This window comes from Electrona antarctica, assembly GCF_951216825.1.
Source record: "Electrona antarctica genome assembly, contig: SUPER_22_unloc_1, whole genome shotgun sequence".
In the NCBI taxonomy this organism is placed as follows: Eukaryota; Metazoa; Chordata; class Actinopteri; order Myctophiformes; family Myctophidae; genus Electrona; species Electrona antarctica.
In genome coordinates this window covers 20,049-36,877 of record NW_027638776.1, presented here as the reverse complement: position 1 = coordinate 36,877, position 16,829 = coordinate 20,049, and the positions used below count along the sequence as shown (strand labels likewise).

The following is a 16,829-nucleotide window of genomic DNA, read 5'->3' as shown; positions in this document are numbered from 1 at the left end:
GGGGCATGGCTGTGCTGTTGTACCTGTAGCCCGCTGCTCTCCTGCACAGTGGAGGTGGTTGTGGGAACCATGGACTGAGCACTGGTGGTGGCGGTTCCTGGTAGACTGGCCATGATGTTGTTGACAGATGGTGTGCTGCTCAGGCTCTCCTCCTCAGAAGCTTGGAAGGTGAGGTCCATCTTCTCTTTGAAGCCCGGGGCAGCCGTGGCTCTGTCTAACTTTACACGGCTACGTGTCTTCTTGGGTTTTTGCAGTGGGACTACGGCTGCCTCCTCCTTCTGAGCTGCCTCACGCTTTACCCCTCCTCTCCTGCTCCTCTTTCTGCTGTATGCTCCAGTATCCGTGGGAGCATCATCATCGTGGGGTGGTGAGCCCTGTGGTGAATTGAGGCAGGATTGAATCAGGGCATTGCCCGCCTCACTAGTGAACATGGGCTGGAGCTTGTCGGAGGCAAATTTGTAGATGTGTCCCGTTTCACTGGCCACCAGAAACATAACCTGGGTTCCTGTCAGCTTGGTGAGCTCTTCAATCTTTTTTATTACACCATTTTTACGAACGCTGAAGATTTTGCGTCGCCTTAATGTGTTCTCAATGAATGCATTGTCCAACTTTACTCGGCCACGTGTCTTCTTGGGTCTTTGCAGTTGGACTACGGCTGCCTCCTCCTCCTGACCTGCCTCACGCTTCACCCCTCTCATCCTCCTCTTTCTGCTGTCTCCAGTTGAAACCATGGAGTCATATTCATCTGCTGTACAGGTGGAATCATCTCCTGAGTCGCTGCATGAAGGCTTTCTGTCTCTAAGTTGGTACGACATCATGGATATGGTGAGGTCTAGTGGCCACACAGTGATGTTGTTGCTGTTCCTTTCTCTGTATCTCTCCCTTTGAACTGTGCTGAACAAAGACAAAGTGTGAATGAGGTGTTGAACTTAACGGTCACCTTTTATTTGGGGAACTGGTCAATCACAGCACAAGTTTCCTCCCATCAACAAACGTAAGCCTGACACTGAGGCTATCAACAAACAGGGTTGCCACGGCGACGCGGAAGCGCTGTGCAGTTCCGCGACATTTTTTAAAACTAGATGATCGTTGGCAACTTGGCATGTGATTGGCTGAGATAACTCGACTTATAATTGCCTGAGACGCCGGTAGGAGCGCTCATGGACAAATCAACGTCTCTATTTTAAGAGATACTGCTTCAATGCTATGCTAACAACAAGCTACAACACTACCATCTGCTGGCTGGTGGCTTTATCTTCCGTTTTATTTTTCATGTAAACAAACCGTTTGTTTGGCTGGCTCTGCTCCAGCGTCTCAGCCATTGAGCCAATCATAAGTCGAGTTATCTCAGCCAACCACATGCCGAGTTCCCAACGACAGTTCTAGTTTAAAAAAAATGTCGCAGAACAGCGACGCTTCCGCGTCTCCATGGCAACTCAGTTTGTTGATGGGAGGAAACCTATGCTGTGATTAGCCAGTTCTGCGTTTCCGTGAAAACCCTGTTTGTTGATGGGAGGAAACCTATGCTGTGATTGACCAGTTCCCCCAAATAAAAGGTGAACGTTAAGTTCAACACCTCATTCACACTTTGTCTTTGTCCAGCACAGTTCAAAGGGAGAGATACAGAGAAATAAACAGCAACAACATCACTGTGTGGCCACTAGACCTCACCATATCAACCAGAGAGTAACATTCTGTTACACTTTAAAGCTTTATTCAAAGCTCATCTGAAATATCGGTGGAGAGATGTTCAACATTGGTCCTCTTCCTCCCACCGCAGTGGTGAAGGAGGAGACAGCATGTGGTGTCCTTGATGCTGCTTATTCCACCTCTATGGAGGAGATGCAGGTGCAGGACGGTGCTGCTGCCTTGCAGTATTATGACCTGCAACCCTGTAGGGACATCCCAACTCTGCAGGCTGGCCCATATTATGAGCTGCTGTTTTCCCCCGATGACTCCAGCCTCCCTCATCCGGGGACAGTGATGCCCAGCGTAGCCGCATACGGCCCCGATGCCTCCAGCCTCCACCATCGGGGGACAGTGATGCCCAGCGTAGCCGCATACGGCCCCGATGACTCCAGCCTCCCCCATCGGGGGACAGTGATGTCCACCAGTAGCCGTAGTGACAATGTGGATGAAGAAATGGCTGCATTGTTTGACCTTTTTAGCCCCGGCTCTAGCCTCTCTCAGGGGACAACGGTGATGGACACCACCACCACCACCACCACTACTGAGCACCGTCCTCAGACGACCACCGCACAAAGCCATGGCTCCTCCTCAAGCGTTTCTCATGGGACCACGATGGGCCTGGCATGGGCCAACACCACACGATGGGCCGACACCACCACAACCAGCGACGGTGTTCCACCACAGGGGACGTGGACGGCGGTCCCCACGCTCAGCCCCCGCAGCAGCAGCAGCAGCCCCGGTCTTCCTCAGAAGGCTGCCGTGCTGAAGAAGAGGGGCCGGTTCCAGCGTTCCGTCATCATGGACGCCGAGCAGACGAAGGTGCTCTATCTGCAGCGGAACAAGGAAGCGGCCAGAATGTCCCGAGAGAAGAAGAAAACCTACGTGCAGTCTCTGGAGAGCAGCGTCAAGACGCTGGAGGGGGACAATAAGCAGCTGCTTCAGAGGCTGCAGTACTTGGAGCTTGTCTGCCGTGCACATGGCGTTTCTCCTCCATGATGATGCTTTATAGATTCATACTGTAAATATATATTGTAAATAGTGTACATTTATATATTGTTTTATAATTGTTGTTTATGTTGTTTATTTATATTGTTGTTTATTATTACATATTGTTTTTTTATCTGGACAATAAAAAAATGTAATCTCCATTTTTATCTTGTTCCTACAACTTTTTCAACCACAGCAGCATCTCAACCCTTACATCACTATTCTAGGTCATAATATAGGCAAACATTCAGAGAAAATAACACACATTGTGAGCTTGTAGATTGACTATTTCCAGCTAAGAGATTTGGTGTAGAGGGAATAGAGGAGGGGACCAAGTATATACTGTACCCCTTGGGGACCCTCGGTCAACAAAATAGGCTATAAAAGGGATCAAATCATCAAAGAATGTCTCATCATATGCATGGGGTTAAAAGGTTAAATTGTGAATTTCTTACATGGTTCAGTTTTGAATTGCACTAAAAACTAAACACAAAACTACTCTATGTATACAGATGGTATACATACCGTTTGCTGTTAGTAATTAATAACATGTTACCAGCATGTGACGTCAGTCATCTTAAGATACAATAGGCTAGTTTGCATTGAGTAAATGTTCTATGGCCCATTAAAAAAAAGTGTGTTTGTACTGCACAAAATGACTTTACCTATAATAAGTAGGTTAAATATTCATAAAACACAAAAAACTCAGAAAACTTTACAGTATACAATATGTTCTTTCAATATGATTCATCACCCTATAGCTTATGGTTCAGAACCATGGCTGCTTGATACCAATACCTTAAAACGGTATACTGTTAGTTACTAAGGGTTGACAGTATAAAAGGTATGAATTTAACTGACAGTATCGATTTTGACCATGATTGATTGATTGATTGATTGAAGAATTTATTAACAGTTTGCAGAATTACAGTACATTTCAAGCACAAACTCAATACAAAGGCTGTTAACTGTGAGTGGACGACCCAATTAAGCATTACACTTGTTTCCAATAGGGTCCACCATGTTCAAATCATCAAAACATTTAGAGACGTACAAATAGACACTTCTATAGACAGAACAGGAATTCATCATAAGGGAGGTAAAAAGGGAAAATAAATATATACAGTGAGGGGAAAAAAGGGGGGGGCGGGGGGGGGGGGATTCAGATTTTACGGGGGCCAGTTTCGAATTGCAGCCATCCGTAGGTGCCCTTTGAGAGCGGTTTTGAAGGAGTCAAGGGATTTGCATGTCTTAATGACAGTTGGTAGGGCGTTCCACATTTTGGTGGCATAGGAGCGAAAATAATTTAGTCCCTTGTTTGTGCCGAATCTGGGTTGTACATGGTTCGTTGCACTCCCTCTGGTGATACTGTCATACCGTGCTGATCGGTAGTCCTTACAACAAGTTACAAGACAAGAAGTCAGCAGTGGACATGTATAAAAATATTGATTTAATTGACTAAAGATGAAAAATTATTGTTGACTACCTTATTCACTGACAAAAAACTAAATAAAAACTAAGCTACGATGACTAAAACCAAGACTACATATATTGGACAATTTCGTCAACAGATACAAACTAGACTAACTGTTAGGGAGGTACTAGTGGAGAAGAGATCCAGCAGAACTAAAAGACAAGTCATTTTGTGGTTGGTTGCTCTCAGATGTTGCACTCAGGTGGTGGAGCCTCTTGTGAAGTCATGGACATTTTGTGAAGGGTGCACCAGTTTCCCCTTACTTTCGATCCTGGTATTAAAGTACTGCCTCTGATTGCAGTGATAGCTGTGCTCATCATCAAGGGCACACTTTAAAGCAGTTACCAGTGTGCACCCTAGCTGTGCTTAGCAAGGTCACAGAGAGACAGGAAGATTTCTATATAGTGTCTGAAAAAGTAAAGACACGTCGGAGCTCTCCAGGACAGACGACACCTCTGGCCTGTGCTTCAAGGGGCCACCCCGACCAACGGACTGATATGGATCGGATAATTCGTGATATAACAGGTCGTATCTGCTTTTATCTATATTCATTTGCTGTTCATATCATATCACGTGGACCCATTCATTTTGGGATATGTATCCCAGTAGCCTAATCATCAAAATATATGCCAGTTATGCCAGTCCCTTGACTTGTGTTTACAGCCTGTTTAAACATGTTGCCCAAATAGTTGAATACACAAATTAATCAATCAACTTCAAGTCTTTATTACATTCCTTCTAATATTTCACAACAAAAATCTAATCTGATAATATAGGTTTATTTACTAAAGTTTTGCTGTGTCCTGTAGTAAGTGTCTCTACTGCCTAAATTAAATGCAGTCTAGCATTTCGCCAGCAGATGTCACTATCACTGAAGCTTCAAAAGCTTAAACCATTTTTGAACCAATTGGTTCAAGTGGTTCAGAGGTTCATAAAAGCTTCATTGGCCCATCACTACCTGTTTATTGGACTTTAGATAACCTTTGAACTCAATAGTAACGCATCAGTTGGCAACTCAACAATGTTGACTGGCTCCTCTGTTTAGGCAAAGGTGTCAATGAGATCTCTAGGTCTATCATTGTGCCATCATTGTTGCTTTCAAATTGAGAGAGGGCAATGGGTGGATGACATTGTTGGATCTCAACTGCGAGTGCACATTTTCAATTGCATCTGTTGGGATCCGCCCAATGTGTTAAAGATGTGCTCTCTCCTGTCATCTGGGCCATCCACATATTATTTCCTTTGTGTGTGTGTGTGTGTGTGTGTCTGTGTGTGCGTGTGCGTGTGCGTGTGTGACTGTGTGTGTGTGTGTGGCTGACGTCAGTCAAAAAAAAACATCCAACGCAGTAGGTGTCGCTGCAGGCTGTGTACGTGGCGTCTGTTCTGTTCTCTTCTCGACCGCCGTGACGTCACTACAAGCAGCAGAATAATAAATGTAGTTGCGGGAAAAAAAGTCTGAGCTGTTCCGTCAACAAGAAGGTAATGTTATGTTGTTGTAAACAATGCAACTTATACATATATAATGTTGTTGTTAACTGTCTGCGAAGAGCTTTCCGTTTCTCCGGTTATTCAGTTGACTTGACAGTCATATAAATGTCTTCAATAAGTTAATAATGTAGGCTGATCAATGAACGTAAGACATGCCATTGCTATCTTTGTCACTTTCATGCATGAAAACAACTGTTTGTTTGATGACAGTCCGTGTTAATGACAGGGCAACAGATAAGGCAGTGGTTCTCAAACCTTTTGATTTCACGGATCCTATGTCTTTATACACAATCAGAGTTACATATAACTGTATAAAGGGTCCATTTGGTTCTGTTTAAGTAACACTCAGTGTTGCATAAGCCTTGGATCAAGACTATCATAGATGTATTTTTTATCAGCCTGACTTCTACGTCTGTATCTATGATTTATGAAAATGTGAGAATTGATAAAATACATGATCATGATCCGATGGTTAAATAACTGTAAGGGTCCATTTGTACACAGAGTTGCATAGGTAACTGCAAGGGTCTATAATTATAATAGGCCTATTGTATTTCATTCGTACACTCTCAGAGTTACAGACCTGTAAGGGTCCATTTGGAACCCTCTCAAGAAACCCTGAGGGTCCATGTGTGTCTTAAATAACCACCACTGAGATAATTAAGGGACAAGTTAAGCATACTATTCCAAATTTACAGTAATATTATCTGCTAGGAATAATAATGATAATGTATATATGAATGTATATTTATTCATATGTATATTTAAAAAAAAAAATATATATATATATATATATATATATATATATACAGTAATATATATATATATACAGTAATGAGTGAAAAGTGCTGAAAAGCAGCTGTCTGCATTTTCACTGTATAATGTCGGCCTGTTAACATACATAATCATGGGTATAGTAAATGTCTAGCATACAAAGCCAGCTATACAGTAACAGTATTGTGTAATACTGCTCTGGAAGCCTCTGACTGTACAGTTCACTGTGAAATGACATGTATTCTTGTGTTTATTACACCTGTCGGTGGTTCTCAAACCTTCTCATATTAAGGACCCCCACATTGACATAATGGGCCCTATTATGCATGTCTTAAGTACCAGGTCTTATTACTTAACTTAAGACCTGGAGGCGTGATCAATGCCATTTGGCTATTCTGAGTGGCCAAACAGCATTGACCACGCCTCCAGGTCTTAAGTTAAGTCATAAGACCTGGTACTTAAGACACGCATAATAGGGCCCAATGTGTTTGGAAAGAGTTTGTGCCTGGGAAGGTACCCCCTAGGGATGCACCGAAAGGGAAATTCTTGGCCGAAACCGAATACCGAATATAGGAAACAGTTGGCCGGAAACCGAATACCGAATATCCAAATATGATTAATATATATATTTTTTCCTACCATTGCTGTCTTAAAGCTACCTGATTTATGGCAAAATACATGGTTTTGGCAAAACTTAACTTAAATAATAATCACTATTATGGGTCCATAAAACATTTATTCAGCTCTTTTGAATGTATTAATTGCATACACTATTCGGTGATATATTTTCTGCCTATTCAGGACTAAACCAAATAGGCCGAAAATGCATTTTTAGCGGTTTTCTGCTGTCTGTGGCCGAATATTTGGTGCATCACTAGTACCCCCATAAGAGAAGAGTTAATTGTGTTGCAAAGTTTCCCAATTATTCTCCATATTTTCACGATGCGCTGTGAACTTGTATTATATATTGGCTGTTTTTGAATAACCAAAGTATAAAATAGGGTTAAAGTGGTTAAACTGAATTCCCATTAAGACCCGAGGTTGATTCTACAAATGCCTCCTAAATCAGGCCTCCTAAATCAGGCCTCCTAAATCAGGCGTTCTCTAACATTTTCGTGTCAAGGACCCCCAGATTGATATATGGCTGCGGACCCCCCCATCTGAAAACGTTTTGTGCCAGGGACCCCCAGAAGAGAAGACTTGTGATCTTTTCAACATTTTGGATATTTAAAAAAAATAATGTTCAAAAAGAGCAACTGTACAAGCTCGCAGCGCCCCACGAAGTGACACACAGTGAGCTTTGTATATCTGCTATTTTTGAGAACCACTGTCCTAAACCAATGTTCTAAATCCTAAGGCCCAAACCACACCAATGCAACTCCTTGCAACTGCCATTGGGAATTATGGTTGCAAGTAGTTGCATGTTGCAAGGAGTTCCATGGCGACCCTCTGGTGTGGTTAGGGCTTAAGAGGTTTTTGAAAAAACGTATATGATGTCTTCCCGGCTTTAATGGGTTAGATATAACTGGGGACCCCCCGGCTGGAACCCCCTCAAGGAGACCCGGGGGGTCGCTGCCTGGACCCCACTTTGAGAACCACTATGTTACGTAGCTTAATTGGGTTATTTTTACCAGGATGGACTAATTTATTGCATCATGCATAATATCACAAATGTTTTACAACATATGTATTTAACCCATTTTAAGCGGGAACCCCTTTTGGTGTTTTAACTAAGCATTATGTTATACTTGAATATATTTTGAACTTTTTTTCAGGCCTAAATGGGTTAAGGTAGGGTAAGGGATATATATTTTTTGGTTAAAACCAAACGTTTTTTCTTAAAAATCTTAAAGGATATTGTGATAGTAATCATTGCTATAGGCTATAGAGCGTCGCAGTCCCGCCCCCTACCATGGACCAGGAAATTAATCCCAATGCATTTTTCCCATAGACATTTCAACAAGTATTTATTTAAAGACGGTTACGCTGCGGACAAAGCCAACTCGAGTCGTGACAACTCATGACAACACAAACAATATTTTGGACCAAACAAATAATTACAAAGAAGAAAAACAACAAAAAAAGTGTTGTAACCTGCCGTTTTTTTCTTCTTTCTAATTATTCTTTCGGCCCCAAAAATGTTGTTCGTTGTCATGATTGGTCACGACTCGAGTTGGCTTTGTCCGCGGTGTAAACGTCTTTAAATAAATACTTTCTGAAATGTCTATGAGGAAAATGAACGGAGAATCATTTCCTGGTCCATGGTAGGGGGCGGGACTGCGACGCTCTATAGAGTGTGTGTTCAGTAACAGCCTACAGGGGCCTCCCTGTCTCTCCAGCTCCAGCTCTAATGAACAGAACATACATTTACAGGCAGGTGACAAAAGAGAGGACAACGATTTATCAGCTTCATTTTGATAGTGTTCTAGTTCCAATTTTGTCTGCTCATGTCTTTCTGTCATCACTTCCAATTCCACTTGTTTAACCCATTTTGACCTGAGATCAGATTCTAAAAATGTCATCTACATCCTGACAGTTTTCTGAAAAAGCTATGTTTCTATGTCAGTCGTTCTTCGATTTTTCAAAAATAGCAGACCTACAAGCTGTAGATCTGCTATTTTTCAAAAGCTAAAGCACAACATAATGCTAACACCAAAAGGGCTTCCCGCCCAAAATGGCTTAAACTGTATCCTGTCTGAGTTCTAAATCCTGATTGGATAAAATTGGTATCCCGACCTGAAAAGGCATTTTCTGTTTTAATAAAGAGCTGGATAGACATGGAGACTCCTGTTACTGAACAAACACTCTCTGAGTCTCTATAGCTACGAGTACTATCAGAATATAGAGCTATTTAACACTCTGAGTCTCTATAGCTACGAGTACTATCAGAATATAGACCTATTTAACACTCTGAGTCTCTATAGCTACGAGTACTATCAGAATATAGACCTATTTAACACTCTGAGTCTCTATAGCTACGAGTACTATCAGAATATAGACCTATTTAACACTCTCTGAGTCTCTATAGCTACGAGTACTATCAGAATATAGACCTATTCAACACTTAACTTAACCATTATTTTAACTTAACTATTTAACACTTAACTTAACGCACGCACGCACGCACGCACGCAGGCAGGCAGGCAGGCACGCACGCACGCACGCACACACACATTTACTTTCTAATGCTACTACTACCACCATTGACAGACTAGTTTGATTAAGCCCATATACAGCACATCTTCTTCTGACACCATTGATCGGAGCTTACACAGTATATGAATTAATAACCTCAGCAGATCGAGTCCCAATTACACACACAATATATATTTTTTGTTTTTCAGGTTCAATTGGTAGAAGAATACAATGAAAGCCCCAAAGGAACAGGATGTCAAAAGAGGGATCACGGTCGTCTGGGAGACCCTGCAGTGTCCCATATGGTCAGTGTCTTTCAAACAAAGAATCACCTTCCTCCAATGCAGGGGTGGGCAACTTTGACGATGGAGAGGGCCATTATATTTCCGTACTCACTCCAGAGGGGCCACATTGCCTGCATGTCGTAGTAAAAAATAGCCGATCTAAATAGCCGTTCAAAACGCGTCGCAAAGCGACACATTTTGAACTTGTAGATCGGCTATTTTTGCTATATTTGTATTGAAATCCTGAAAAGTCATTTTAACTAAATACAAATATATTGGACATAAATTGGACATTATTTGAAATACTACTCAGCAAGCTACTAATTTAGACTAAGTAATTAAAGCGGGTCATGTTTGGAATTGTAACACCTGAAATCAATAACATATCAGTATTCCGAAATTAATCTGAGGGCCACATTTAGTGAAGGTGGGGGCTGCATGTGGCCCCCGGGCCGCCAGTTGATATTAACCTGAGGGCCGCATTAAGTGAGGGTGCAGGGGCCGCATGTGGCCCCGTGCCGTCGGTTGATATTAACCTGAGGGCCACATTAAGTGAAGGTGGGGGCCGCATGTGGCCCCCGGGCCGTCAGTTGATATTAACCTGAGGGCCACATTAAGTGAAGGTGGGGGCCGCATGTGGCCCCCGGGCCGCCAGTTGATATTAACCTGAGGGCCACATTAAGTGAAGGTGGGGGCCGCATGTGGCCCCCGGGCCGGCCAGTTGATATGAACCTGAGGGTCACATTAAGTGAAGGTGGGGGCCGCATGTGGCCCCCGGGCCGCCAGTTGATATTAACCTGAGGGCCACATTAAGTGAAGGTGGGGGCCGCATGTGGCCCCCGGGCCGCCAGTTGATATTAACCTGAGGGCCACATTAAGTGAAGGTGGGGGGGCGCATGTGGCCCCCGGGCCGTCAGTTGATATTAACCTGAGGGCCACATTAAGTGAAGGTGGGGGCCGCATGTGGCCCCCGGGCCGTCAGTTGATATTAACCTGAGGGCCACATTAAGTGAAGGTGGGGGCCGCATGTGGCCCCCGGGCCGCCAGTTGATATTAACCTGAGGGCCACATTAAGTGAAGGTGGGGGCCGCATGTGGCCCCCGGGCCGGCCAGTTGATATGAACCTGAGGGTCACATTAAGTGAAGGTGGGGGCCGCATGTGGCCCCCGGGCCGTCAGTTGATATTAACCTGAGGGCCACATTAAGTGAAGGTGGGGGCCGCATGTGGCCCCCGGGCCGTCAGTTGATATTAACCTGAGGGCCACATTAAGTGAAGGTGGGGGCCGCATGTGGCCCCCGGGCCGCCAGTTGATATTAACCTGAGGGCCACATTAAGTGAAGGTGGGGGCCGCATGTGGCCCCCGGGCCGGCCAGTTGATATGAACCTGAGGGTCACATTAAGTGAAGGTGGGGGCCGCATGTGGCCCCCGGGCCGTCAGTTGATATTAACCTGAGGGCCACATTAAGTGAAGGTGGGGGCCGCATGTGGCCCCCGGGCCGCCAGTTGATATTAACCTGAGGGCCACATTAAGTGAAGGTGGGGGCCGCATGTGGCCCCCGGGCCGGCCAGTTGATATGAACCTGAGGGTCACATTAAGTGAAGGTGGGGGCCGCATGTGGCCCCCGGGCCGCCAGTTGATATGAACCTGAGGGTCACATTAAGTGAAGGTGGGGGCCGCATGTGGCCCCCGGGCCGCCAGTTGATATTAACCTGAGGGCCACATTAAGTGAAGGTGGGGGCCGCATGTGGCCCCCGGGCCGGCCAGTTGATATGAACCTGAGGGTCACATTAAGTGAAGGTGGGGGCCGCATGTGGCCCCCGGGCCGCCAGTTGATATGAACCTGAGGGTCACATTAAGTGAAGGTGGGGGCCGCATGTGGCCCCCGGGCTGCCAGTTGATATTAACCTGAGGGCCACATTAAGTGAAGGTGGGGGCCGCATGTGGCCCCCGGGCCGCCAGTTGATATTAACCTGAGGGCCACATTAAGTGAAGGTGGGGGCTGCATGTGGCCCGCGGGCCGCCAGTTGATATTAACCTGAGGGCCACATTAAGTGAAGGTGGGGGCCGCCAGTTGCCCATGCATGCTCCAATGCAAGCACTATAATAGAGGGTATGCGTGTGACATCATCATCATACCCGGCCAGGAACGCATACTGCAGGGTTCCCCAATAGGCGGCCCGCGGGCCATTTGCGGCCCGCGGAGCGCCCCCTTGGAATATATATATATATATATATATATATATATATATATTTTTTTTTTTTTCTTTTTTGAGGGGGTCCCAGATATAAATGGCATTAAATGGGGGTCAGTAGCCTATGCATGTCAAACTCGGCATCCTTTTCAAATGGGGTCTTGCCCTGAAAATTCATTTTCAGGGCAAGACCCCATTTGAAAAGGACCATTTGAAAAGAAGACATCGACCTCGTGCGTGCGGACTCGACCCCCAGCCTGGTACCCTAGTCAAAATATGTCCCTTGAGGAAAATGAATTGGGGAACCCTGGCATACTGAGTGGCAAAAACTACTTTCTGGCCTTGACAGCCCATACATCCAAAACAGATCCTAGTCCTATCTGATTGCATTAACCCATTTTGGGCGGGAACCCCTTTTCGTGTTTTAAGCATTACGTTATACTTTAGCTATTGAAAAATAGCAGATCTACAAGCTCATAGCGCGCCACGAGCTTGTAGGTCTGCTATTTTTGAAAAATCGTGAAAATATTTATTTCGGAAAACTGGAGGATTTAGAAGATTTTTTTTTTAATTTCGAGGTCAGGCCTAAATGGGTTAAACGACTTTAAACAACATTAAATTCACTTTGCCACTCGATCTGCCATTCACTTTATGCATGCGCATACCCTCTATACCGAACTCTGTTTGTAATAAGATGAAGTCAGTCATTTGTGAACACTATACTATTTCTGTGCTTTTTCCCCTTTTTTTTACAGTCTAGATTTGATGAGTTCACCTGTATCCACAAAGTGTGACCATCACTTTTGCAAGTAAATCATCTTTTTAATCTTGATATCCTGTATTTATATAAACATGAAGAATCAATGTATTCATTATGTGCACTACCTCATCAGTTGCATTCATACTAGGGGTGTAACCATACATCGTAACAGCGATACGATACGTATCACGATACATGGTTGACGATACGATACATGGACGATATTGGTTCCATTATGGCGGTCCGATACGATTCGCTGATTTGAAATCGATACAGTAACTTTTTAAAATGCATTGACATTATTTTAAACTAAGTAATTAAACCCCTCTTTTTCTTTTTTCTTCTAAGAAATGCTTGATACGATCTATTATTTGATTCGATACCGATTATTTGCATTGCAAAACTATACGATACAAAGTCAATGTTGCTGTTTTCATTTCCATATACTTCCATACACCCCTAATTCATACCATAGGGGTTGGGGGCGGTGGTGGCTCAGGGGTAGAGTCTCCGGATGGCAACCGCAAGGTCGCCAGCTCGAACCCGGGCTCCCCCAGAGTTAGCGTCGAAGTGTCCTTGAGCAAGACACTGAACCCCTAATTGCTCCTGATGTGCTGGTTGGTACCTTGCATGGTTTCCGCTGCCATCGGTGTATGAATGTGTGTGTGAATGGGTGAATGGGTGAATGTAATGCACAATCTATGTAAAGCGCCTTGGATAAAGGCACTATATAAATGCACCATTTACCATTTTACCATTTACCATACTTTTACCATCTTTTTTTTCTCCACAAGATATTGTATTATGCACCTTTTTGGAAGCAGTAAGCAAAAGGAGACCAGCTGTCCAATTTGCAAAAACAAGATCACCAGAAGGTATTCCACCATGACACAGGCGGAAACACTGAACACATGACACCATGACACAGGCGGAAACACTGAACACATGACACCATGACACCATGACACAGGCGGAAACACTGAACACATGACACCATGACACCATGACACCGGCGGAAACACTGAACACATGAAACCATGACACCTAGACACCGGCGGAAACACTGAACACATGAAACCATGACACCTAGACACCGGCGGAAACACTGAACACATGAAACCATGACACCTAGACACCGGCGGAAACACTGAACACATGACACCATGACACCTAGACACCGGCGGAAACACTGAACACATGAAACCATGACACCTAGACACCGGCGGAAACACTGAACACATGACACCATGACACCATGACACCATGACACCATGACACAGGCGGAAACACTGAACACATGAAACCATGACACCATGACACCATGACACCATGACACCATGACACAGGCGGAAACACTGAACACATGACACCATGACACCGGCGGAAACACTGAACACATGACACCATGACACCATGACACCATGACACAGGCGGAAACACTGAACACATGACACCATGACACCATGACACCATGACACCATGACACCATGACACAGGCGGAAACACTGAACACATGCCACCATGACACCATGACACAGGCGGAAACACTGAACACATGAAACCATGACACCATGACACCATGACACAGGCGGAAACACTGAACACATGACACCATGACACCATGACACCATGACACAGGCGGAAACACTGAACACATGACACCATGACACCATGACACAGGCGGAAACACTGAACACATGACACCATGACACCATGACACCATGACACAGGCGGAAACACTGAACACATGCCACCATGACACCATGACACAGGCGGAAACACTGAACACATGAAACCATGACACCATGACACCATGACACAGGCGGAAACACTGAACACATGACACCATGACACCATGACACCATGACACAGGCGGAAACACTGAACACATGACACCATGACACCATGACACAGGCGGAAACACTGAACACATGACACCATGACACCATGACACCATGACACAGGCGGAAACACTGAACACATGACACCATGACACCATGACACCATGACACCGGCGGAAACACTGAACACATGAAACCATGACACCATGACACCATGACACAGGCGGAAACACTGAACACATGACACCATGACACAGGCGGAAACACTGAACACATGACACCATGACACCATGACACCATGACACAGGCGGAAACACTGAACACATGACACCATGACACAGGCGGAAACACTGAACACATGACACCATGACACCATGACACAGGCGGAAACACTGAACACATGACACCATGACACCATGACACAGGCGGAAACACTGAACACATGACACCATGACACCATGACACAGGCGGAAACACTGAGCACAGACTTTGGGCAGTATTATGCGTGTCTTAAGTACCAGGTCTTATTACTTAACTTAAGACCTGGAGGCGTGATCAATGCCATTTGGCTATTCTGAGTGGCCAAACAGCATTGACCACACCTCCAGGTCTTAAGTTAAGTCATAAGACCTGGTACTTAAGACACACATAATACTGCCCATTGTGTGAAGTGTACCAGTGTTGTTTTTGGCAGCACATTTAGATTTTAGTTTTAGTCATATAGTCTTTTGAACAGTTTCCATTTAGTTTTAGTCACCTGGAATGTTTTAATGTTGGTCTAGTTTTAGTCGACTAAACGCAATACGATTTTAGTCGACTAAATCTACAGTTGTTTTAGTCGACTAAAATGTGTTTTGGCGGGCCTTGATGCTGTCGTAATGGCTCATTTTACACTTGCTGAAAATAGCCGATCTACAAGCTCTGCTATTTTCAGCATGCAGCCAAGTGTAAAATGACTTATACAGGATCTCTTGTCCACTAGTCCCTTCCTAACATTTTAGTCTTGTTTCTGTATCTGTTGACGAAATTGTCAATACATTTAACTTAGTTTTAGTCATAATAGCTTAGTTTTCATTTTGTTTCCATTTAGTTTTCGTCGGTGAAAAAAGATAGTCGACGAACATTTTTCGTCTTCCGGTTGTTATGCCGGTAGTTTGAAATGTTGCCGTATGTATGGTTATAAAACAAAGTATGTGATTGTTTGACCCGAATATAGGAGTTTGCAGGAGAGCCCTGGATTTCAGAAGCGGATAGCCGGACTGAAGGACATGATACAGGCATATGAACATGATACTGGCACCAGCTGTAAGGATTTCTGTAATTGTTATAAACCCATTTAGACCGGACCTGTCGAAATAAAAAAAACGTTCGCTCTGAAATAATATATATTCAAAGATTTGTGCCGCATTTTCACGATTTTTCAAACATAGCAGACCTACAAGCTCGTAGCGCGCCACTCGGTGGCGTGCTATGAGCTTGTAGATCTGCTATTTTTCAATAGCTAAAGTATAACATAATGCTTAGTTAAAACACCAAAAGGGGTTCCCACCCAAAATGGGTTAAGGATATATTTGTAATATATTGTTGCTGTTCGACAGAAACCTTATCTTAACTTTTAGTGTATTTTCGTAAATTAATATACTACAGTCTCACACGAAAGCATCAAAAGTAGCAGATTTGCTACATTTGTTATGTTGAATTAGAATCCTGAAAAGTAACAGTTTTAGACGTAGTAGGTCCAACATTTGCAATTTATTTGCATGTTGTAATACTGTCATTTTTTTTTAGAATTGTCTTGCATTATAATGTCCGCTTATAATGTTGCTTTGTAATCTGCAGACTGGACTGGAGTGGCCCAGCAAAAACAACAACCACTGTAAGAAATTAAATTGACTCAAATCATTCAAACTCGCACCTGTGTTCAGTTATTTAGTCCTGTGCTAAGCTTTGTCTCCATCTTAATTACCTTTGTAGCTGGCTAAATACATAGCTAATGTCTCGCATGCACTGTCTTCCTGCACAGTGTCACAGAGGCTACGTTGAAGAAAGCTCCCTGTCATATTGATGCATCTTGTCCTGCAACTGGCCCTGACAGTGGTGGAAATGAAGAAAGAAGCTCTTTAACATCCATCTCCACCGTAGCAGGTAATGTCTAAAGCCCAAACCACGGCAATGGGTCGAGACGCAACAAAACGGTTTTAGC

At 44.2% G+C, this 16,829-nt stretch overlaps 1 protein-coding gene across 1 annotated transcript in view; it reads left to right on the top strand.

Moving 5' to 3' along the window:
- Positions 1-5,539: 5,539 nt before the first annotated feature.
- LOC306916008 (uncharacterized protein) overlaps positions 5,540-16,829 on the top strand; it is a gene marked incomplete at its 3' end in the record, with an annotated part of 30,209 nt that continues 18,919 nt past the window's right edge. The window contains exons 1-7 of the mRNA XM_079530583.1: positions 5,540-5,629; positions 9,757-9,852; positions 12,781-12,834; positions 13,580-13,660; positions 15,843-15,931; positions 16,466-16,502; positions 16,650-16,771. Coding sequence (XP_079386709.1) covers positions 9,779-9,852; positions 12,781-12,834; positions 13,580-13,660; positions 15,843-15,931; positions 16,466-16,502; positions 16,650-16,771 — 457 coding nt within the window. The remainder of the gene's footprint in view (positions 5,630-9,756; positions 9,853-12,780; positions 12,835-13,579; positions 13,661-15,842; positions 15,932-16,465; positions 16,503-16,649; positions 16,772-16,829) is intronic.